The following is a 9,105-nucleotide window of genomic DNA, read 5'->3' on the forward strand; positions in this document are numbered from 1 at the left end:
GCGCTCTCACACCGCAGCTGCACCAGATAGGATGTGGAATGACCTGCTCTCACACCCAGAGGCGTAGCTACCCCTCTCGGCGCCGAGGGCAAACTTTTAATTTGGCGCCCCCCCCCCCTATATTTTTTATTTTTATAATGCAAAACTGCAGCTAAAATGAGCTTTAAATCTTTTTTTTTCAAACCAATTTTGGCGCCCCTAGAGTCTGCGTCATATGTACCTACCTCCCCCCTCTCGCTACGCCTCTGCTTACGCCTCTGCGTCTTAATACTAAAGTGCCGTGGTGACCCAGGAAAACCATCTATCCGGTGAGAAGCTCATCCACTCTAGTGACTCTCAGGTTCTGGACAATTCCATCTTCTTCAAATGGACCACAGGGCGACATGGGCTATAAGATCAAATCATGCTCCTTAATGAAGCAGATGTGAAGTGACATGCGCGATCCGTATGAAAATATCGATCCATTCTAAATAAATCACAGTCGAAGAAGACGAATCTGATTGGAAGCATCCATCACTTATATGGACCTGAAATCGATGGTACAGAGTTATTTTCCGAGTACTTTTTTCTCCTACAAAAACAAAGTTGAAAAAAATCGGGTCTCCAGGTACTCAAACATTTACTTACTTAATTTTTTAAATATATGTTTGAGTGTGAGATTATTCTATGAGCCGCCCCCCCCCCCCCCACCAAGCCCCCCCCCCCCCCCAAGAGATGCATGAAACAAACTCTGCAGGTGAACAATTTATCTGAAAAACCTTTTTTTCAAAATAATGTTAATTATGATCAATATGATTGTTGTCTTTATTCATCACAACCTAATTTTAAAATGACCTACTCTTTTTTATTTTCTCGTATACGGGATAGGCTACAGAAAAGTAGTGTAATCATGTAGAAAATCGACATCGAGATTTTCTCGACGTTTTACACTACTTTGAGTCGTAAAAATCCAATTTTGCAATCTTGTTTGTATGCCTCTGTGTGTAGTGTTTGTAAACACGATAACTTGAGTACCATTTCAGTTAGATTAACGAAATTTCACATATTAAGTATTATTCGTATTAGCAGGTTTCTCTGAATTTTTAAACGATTTCCGAAAGGCGAAAGTGGTACTTCAATTTATTTTCATTTGAATAATTTTAATTAGGTAGAAGATTTTTCACGAATAAGTACTAGAATGTTCGATTTACTCCAAAACCTTTATCGCATTGTTTGTGTCGTCTTAAGCTGAAGGGGATCGTCTATAAACAGAGTTTCTTCCAGACATCTCTTGGGGGGGGGGGGGGGGGGCTCTGAAGAAAGTCTACCCCCCCCCCCGCCCCCCCCCCCCCGAACGAAATGGAATTTATATAGAAAATATATACTTTTAACAGTGTCCGCTTTCTCTCCCCCCCCCCCCCCCGGAGAAAAAGGTCTGGAAGAAACACTGATCTATAAATGACGCCAGTTGGGTGGTGGGGGGGGGGGGGGGGTGGAACTGTATTAGAGTTTTTGCGGTTAGAAAGGTGCCGTTACACTTTTGCATTCAAAAGTTATTTCTAAACTGAATTTTAGTATATTTCTTTTTAAGAAAAAAAAAAGTTCTTTGTAAAAGTAATTTGAGCTTTATCAGTGTTTCTAGCTTTGACCCAGATTAACTAAAATATTCATTATCAAAATAGTGATCAGCGATGTTTTCGGCAAATTTAATATAGTTATTTCTTTTTTCCTCAAGGGCCTAGATCCTTCTCATGGATAGATGTAGTCTATATTCATTTATTCTTATATTAAAGCTTAAAGAATAAATTATTAAGCCTATAAGACTAGAGTTTATTAAATAATATGTTGCAAATATTCTAACAAAAAACAATAATTTTAAAATCGAACAATAATTTTTTTTATAAAACGCTTAGTTCTAGAATCGAAATCTAGATTTAGGATATAGATTCTAGATCTAGAAAATCACTTTTTTGGGGGGATATAGATCTAGGCATTTTAGGCCTATCTAAACTATTTTAGTTCCGTTATTGTTTTAAATTTCGGAATTCGGACAAATGACATCATATCGACACCGCCAGGGGTCGCTCTTTTTTGTATTTCTAAACTTGTCTGCACCAGAGGTAAGGAATTCGTTTGGGCTTAGATAAATCACTAACAAATGAATGTATTTATATATTTTTACATTAGTTTTATAGAAGAGTTGTTGTATTTTGATTATGTATTATTGACACTCTAAATCAATAAGCTGAAAAAGCTTGCAATTAATCAAATAATCTCACATCGACCCTTCTCTTATGTTATTTAAAAACTCAGTTGTCCTGGAGGCCATTTTGTCTCACGATTCTTTCCTAGATCTAGTGCAGCGTTAAAATTTTCTAGAGATTCTGATCTTCTTACAGATCTGTACAATAACAAAGGTGAAATGAAAATCTATGTGCAGCAGATTAATATACTCTGTGCAATGTTTTATTTTTGATCATTTAAGATTTAGATCTAGAATCTACACATAGATTCTAGATTTCTAGAAACTAGACTGGCAGCAAGAGAATCCAGGCACATCCTCAATCCGAGAGTCAATCCTCTCCTGTCTTAGAGAGTTTATAAAAATTAAGATTTAGAGATCTAGAAACTGTATTTAAAGAATAAGAGTTTGCTAGTTTAAAGCAGACTAGGTATAGTCCTAGCTAGGTCCTAGGATAATATCTACCTAAATATCTAGCTAGATTTCTAGTATTATCTAGAATCCAGATTTACTCTATTAACTATTACGAAGTGTCTACTCGGAATAAGATTTTTCGGCAAAAGATAGTTCTGCGCATGTGCAGTGACCTATGGCTAGGGTTAGGGCTAGAATGAGGGTTAGGGGTAGGATTAGGGTTAGGGATAGGGTTAAGGATAGGATTAGGGTTGGTATTAGGGTTCTGCGGTTGTAAACACACGCATGCGCAGTACCATCGAAAACATGGCCGCTAAGTCGTAGTTTCTCTCCATTGCGCATGCGTATCTTATTCCGACTAGAATCGGCCTAACTATTAACTAAAGACTAACTCTTACTTAACTCCTGACTCCTAGATCTAGATTTCTAGATCTAGCTAGACTCTAGCTCTAATAAATCGATCTAGATCTATAATAAAAAACCTTAGTTAGGCCAATCTTACCTACTAAACTATAAATTAACTAGATCTAGACCTACATCTACACTTCTACTGAGTCTCTACTCTAGTCAAGTCTTTACAATAAATTCAAAGATTCAAGATATGTTTTATAGTTTTTCTGCTCGAAATTTACTTTCAGGCCTAAGATAAATTGCCATTTATATCATATTGAACCAGTTAATTAAAACTACAGATTTGGTTAGCTTAAGTGTGGTAATAGAATAAATAATAAGCAGACGAATGTCTAAGAAGTAGCTATAGGCCTAATTTGTGTATTATCCAGACAAAAGCCCAGAAATTAAAAAAAAAAAAACAGTTTTTTAAGGCTAATACGGAGTGATAAACTGATAATGTCAATGCATAACCCGACCCTAGTCCTACAGTACACCTAACCTGAATAATACTGGACTTAAGATTGTAAATACTACCAACAACCTTCCCAACACACCTATTTTTGGAAGTCTCTTATTGAACATACATAAACCCGGTTATACAAAGAGTAAACTGGACAACAGTAGCACTATTTTTGGCCTACAATTGGGCAGATTTAGTGGCTAAGGTTAGGCAGATCTAGAGATTTTAAAATCTAGGGTTTCAGTATTGATTTTTTACCCAATATCAGATACTTTGAGTACCAGATCTACAAGTTTTTGTTTAGAGTAGGGCCTATAAAACCAAGAAGCTATTTTGGCATAATGATTTTTATTACTATTTTTTAAGGCATGGAGTTTAAAAAAAAATGTGAAAAAAAATAGCAGCTTGCTTGTATTCTTCAATCATGTAAACCACTTTGTAACATAGTATAAGAATGCATCCACAACTCTCCAGTGGACTTAATTTTTTTGTTCTTGCTTGGGAGTTATCTGGCAATTCTATCTATGCCAAAATCAATCTTTTCGACAATTATTTTGCCTGGTTTTCCCTCGTTGTTTCATGTTGGTCAATTTCTCATGCCACCTGGTGTTTAATATACACATGTTAATGTTTAAATATTTTTTAAAAAGTAGCCTCTTTTTACAATACGCTATAATTCATAAAAAAATTGGAGTACAAGCTGGCAATAAAACCTATACATATGATGGTTTTAGGACTTTTATAAAGGTGTTCTATGTTTGCTTTTTATATCCATTCAAATCCAATTTAATAATTGTGTCAAATCTCTTGTAGTAGAATCTTTGAAATATTAGGCAATATAGGGAATCACATTATTATTTTGAAGATCAATTGCATAACTCCTAAAATCTTCTTTTGTTTCATCAATATATTATTTTACTATTTTACTTTGTTTTCTTAGGATGAGTTTTATAGAGGATAGGGCATCAGCCAAGGAGCTGGACCAATGGATTGAACAGCTCAATGATTGCAAACAGTTGTCAGAAAATCAAGTCAAGACACTATGTGAAAAGGTAAGCTGTACTGAAATTTTTCTTTTTAGCCATTTTTAAAACTACTAAGTAGTGCATTTCATTGTCAATTATCTTATTACTTTTATAATTTTGTGTCTAGGCTAAAGAGATTCTTTCCAAAGAATCTAATGTACAAGAAGTAAAATGTCCCGTGACTGTGTGTGGGGATGTCCATGGCCAGTTTCATGATCTCATGGAGCTTTTCAGAATTGGAGGGAAATCTCCCGACACAAATTACTTATTTATGGGCGACTATGTTGATAGGGGTTATTATTCTGTAGAAACTGTATCTTTGCTAGTTACTCTTAAGGTAAGCCATTTTGAATATTTGTTAATTACTTCCTAATTAAAATATAACATAATTTGCTGAAATAATGTAAAGCATGTTTGTTTTGTTTATGCATTGTGATTTTAGTACTGTATTTTGTTCTATATGTGTAGGTTCGATTTAAGGATAGAATAACTATTCTGAGAGGAAACCATGAAAGCCGTCAAATTACACAAGTCTATGGATTTTATGATGAATGTCTTCGCAAATATGGCAATGCAAATGTATGGAAATACTTCACAGATTTATTTGATTATCTACCACTAACTGCATTAGTGGATGGCCAGGTAAGTCATGACTTTAATTCTTGCTGTAAAATAAAAAATAATTTTCTATTGCCAAGTTAAAAAATTTTCCTTTTTTTAATTTGAATATTCAAAACATGTTTCTACCAGATAAAAACACCATCTTGTTTTTGACATGTTTGGAGGTAGTTATAAATGAGGTGAAAGATTAGTGTTGCCGGTGATTTATAAAATAATGTTTTAAAACTGCTTTAATTTTCCCTCAAAAACCTGGTAATATCAAGCACTGTTTTTTAATTCAACAAGTCTCTTGGGTATCTTAGATTCTGACATTATCTTATTACACAAGTACTTGTAAGATTTCATTTCTTTTACAGATATTCTGCTTACACGGAGGTCTGTCACCATCTATAGATACTTTAGATCATATTAGAGCGTTAGATAGAATTCAAGAAGTTCCCCATGAGGTATGATTTAAATATATCTAACCTAATAGTTGTAAGCATAAAAAAAATTTGCTAATGAATCAAAAGTCCGTCCAACTACTTTACTTTGTTCACGTTTAAATAAGAACAATTTTGTGTATAATGTATTATAATGGTGCAGGCTGTCAATTGAATACTTGTATAATTTATTTAGTGATACGTGAACTCAAGTTTCATTACAATGTAAAAGATTAATCATTGTTTTCATTATCCATTATATTAAATTTGGTTTTGTTTGGCTATTGGTAGTTATTGCACTTGAAGATGGATGTGTAATTTTGTAGCATTTCTGATTATTAAATGCCCATACTTGATTGTTCCAGGGACCAATGTGTGATCTGTTGTGGTCTGATCCAGACGACAGAGGTGGCTGGGGGATATCTCCTCGTGGTGCTGGATACACTTTTGGTCAGGATATCTCTGAGACCTTTAATCACAGTAACGGGCTCACTCTAGTCTCTAGGGCACATCAACTCGTCATGGAGGTACAGTGTGTTTAATACTTCCATATGTGGTGGTAACTTAGGCCTTTTATTTTATAAAAGAACTTTTGTTGAAGAGAGTTTTGTCTATTTGATATAGGGTTACAACTGGTGTCACGACAGAAATGTAGTGACAATATTTAGTGCACCTAACTACTGCTACCGTTGTGGTAACCAAGCAGCAATCATGGAGTTAGATGATGCTCTCAAATATTCATTGTAAGTTACTTTTTATTTGTTTATTAAAGAAAAAAGCGGTTGGCTATGAATGAGTTAAAATTCAATGTTTGATGAGTGAATTAATTGTAACCTTTGTTCCAGTTTACAATTTGACCCTGCTCCAAGAAGAGGCGAGCCACATGTAACAAGAAGAACCCCTGACTATTTCCTGTAAATCTGATTGTTGCGTCATTCAACACATCTGAAACATAGGATACCTTTGATTCTTTAGTTGATTGGCATGTGAAACTCCACTTGTCTTAACAGCAACCAACAATTTTTCTTTCTCACTATCACTCAGTTCTAAAACACATTCAGTATGTAAATTAGGTTGGTTTTATTAATTAAATCTATTTTCAAACCAGTTGTAGTTTATTTTTCCATGGTTTAGTATGTCAGAGGAATGTATGTTGTTTAAAGCCCTTTTTGTTGTGGAAGTCATTAGTGAGAATGAGTCTTTTTGATGTTAAAAGCTGGTAATGTCATTGCAATAATTGATTGTTTTTATCTTTTTTTTTTTAATGAAGATAATTAGAACCTGAACAAAAATTTAAACAAGGTTGTTTTTGTATGAACTTTTTAAATAGCTTCATTTATACAAACATCATATGCCATTGTTCATTTTATTTTATATGTATATTATTATGCTGTTGTTTAGAAAAAAAATTATGATAGTTATCGTGCTTATTTACAGGAGTGATTCTATTAACTAATGGTGACATTAAGATTTCTCACAATATTTTTGACAATCTTAGGTTCATCTCACTGAAAGAATTCTTACACAACTATATTTTTAATGCATTTTAAATTTTATTTTTCATTAATGTCACCATTTTTAAATTAGAAAAAAAAAGCACAAAGAAGCCAGTCTGGTGGTGATATTGTGTTCATAACAGTACTAAACTAATGCCTTTCTGTCATGTAAAAATGTAACTTTGTGGCAGTACCATTCACAGTCCAACTGTATTAATGTTTAGTTAGTTTTCCTCCCAATATTTGCTTCTTTATAATTCTGTATGCCATTGGTGCCATGCAAGTGTTTGTATGAATCACACCCTGAAAAATCTTTTTATACCAGGCTTTAGTTGAGTTGAACTAAGTTAAGCCTGCTGAAACATGGAGAAGAATGTGTTGCCATGCAGATTTGTTGAAAAGCTAGTCCATGAATACTGGAGCTATGACATGCCACACAGTAGCCAACCATATTTATTTTGTGTAACGTTTTGTTTTGGTCAGTGATAAGATGCCCTGCATGATTCTCCATTTGTAGTGAACATACACAAACAAGATGTAAACATTGTCAAATTAAACATAAAATGTTACAGATTGGACCCCTTGTTTCATTCATTTTTAGATATGGTAGCTCCTATTTACTGTATCTTAGCATACACAAAGTTAAGTATGAGCCCATGCCAACCTCCCTTCCAGTGTCTGCTACTTAAATCTAGGTCTATATTTTATATTTTACGAATGCAAATGAACTTTGAAAAGGACAGACCAGTTCATGAAAATCCTGCCATCATTATTGTTGACATGATAAATTCGTGTTTTTGTGAATCCTTCTTTCATTAAGTTCATAGCTGCCAAAAAATAAAAACTAGGTCCTGAAAAAAGTTGGAAATTTAATATTTTAAGAATCTATATTAATTGTTATGGAAGTTGTATTATAATTCTAGAGGTTTCACTTTGTAATGCAAACATTGAATGGCTTTACAAAAACCCAGTAATCTATCTTCTGTAAACCCCTTTGTAGTGCAGATGAAATAAAAAAAAACTTTTTAAACCACATGATCTATTTATGCCATGTTTATTCAGTGATGACTAAAGATATTAAATTGTTTTTGGATTTAAATTTTTTTTGTTCAGTTACCGAAAATTCACAATACATTCACTATTTTGAAATTGACAAAAACCACAAAGTAAAGTTTTTAAAACGCAATTTATTTTTTAAAAGATTTAATGGACCTTTCAAGACTTCTTGTGTTAACCATTTGAAATACAATAAGAAAATACCTTTTGTTCATGACTAAATAATAGGACACCCTGTTAGAGTAAGTACGAGTTATAGATAGTAAAAGGTCTTGTAACAAGTGCAATAAAATTATACGGCACTCAACGTGCCCATCAAGCTTACCGTTAATAGTTAACATGTTTTTTTTTGCTTTGTAAGTTTAGTATCGCACTCCTTTTAGTTAAATGTAAGTAATGATGTTTCAATGGGGGAAAAATTATTTTATACATTGATTACAGGATTATTTAAAAAACATTTAGTAGAGAAATGTTAGTAGATCTAATTGCCAATCCATCTAGTAGTAAAATAAGCTATGCGTAATGAAAAATGATAAAACAAACTATTTTAAAATGATAGTATATTATTATTTTGTTCACAAAAGATGTTCGCAGTTTAATATACAAATAAATAGCCATTATTGTACCTCTACCCGAGGTAGAAATTATTTTATTGTAAAAAAAGTAAGGGAGGTTATTACGTTATTACTTTCAACTGTTGTGTTAAAGTATAATAATTGTTATTTCCCTTCGACCATTCCGAGATTGCTCCCACTAAAAGTTTTTAATGTGACCATTTAAATTATCTATTTTCTGTATTCTTAAAATAAAAGAAATCATGGGTAGTAGAAACAACTATTGCACTTACATTCTTTATCAATATAAAAGTTTTTATATTTTTTTTTTGTTGAAATCAATAGCAATCGTATGTTCGCTTCCAGTATCTTTCAATCTGCCCCCCAACAATGTGATTACTGTTACACACTGGATAAATGAAATAAATCTAATTTTTAGAAGG

General features: G+C 33.2%; 1 protein-coding gene across 1 annotated transcript; it reads left to right on the forward strand.

Annotated features, from left to right (window-relative positions):
- Positions 1–2,012: 2,012 nt before the first annotated feature.
- Positions 2,013–7,628, forward strand: LOC131955799 (serine/threonine-protein phosphatase 2A catalytic subunit beta isoform). The gene is made up of 8 exons (XM_059320112.1): positions 2,013–2,099; positions 4,429–4,540; positions 4,641–4,850; positions 4,982–5,155; positions 5,491–5,580; positions 5,922–6,083; positions 6,181–6,299; positions 6,402–7,628. The coding sequence occupies exons 2-8, from the start codon at positions 4,430–4,432 to the stop codon at positions 6,472–6,474; spliced, it is 939 nt and encodes a 312-aa protein (XP_059176095.1). The 5' UTR covers positions 2,013–2,099; position 4,429; the 3' UTR covers positions 6,475–7,628.
- The last annotated feature ends 1,477 nt before the right edge of the window (positions 7,629–9,105 follow it).

This window comes from Physella acuta, unplaced genomic scaffold (genome assembly GCF_028476545.2).
Source record: "Physella acuta isolate Inbredline_101_S28 unplaced genomic scaffold, ASM2847654v3 ptg000008l, whole genome shotgun sequence".
Lineage (NCBI taxonomy): Eukaryota > Metazoa > Mollusca > Gastropoda > Physidae > Physella > Physella acuta.

Coding starts and splice junctions, on each gene's coding strand:
- LOC131955799 (XM_059320112.1), top strand. CDS start 4,430: ATGAGTTTTATAGAGGATAGGGCATCAGCCAAGGAGCTGGACCAATGG. Junction 4,541..4,640: donor TCAAGACACTATGTGAAAAG/GTAAGCTGTACT, acceptor TTTTGTGTCTAG/GCTAAAGAGATTCTTTCCAA. Junction 5,581..5,921: donor TTCAAGAAGTTCCCCATGAG/GTATGATTTAAA, acceptor TGATTGTTCCAG/GGACCAATGTGTGATCTGTT.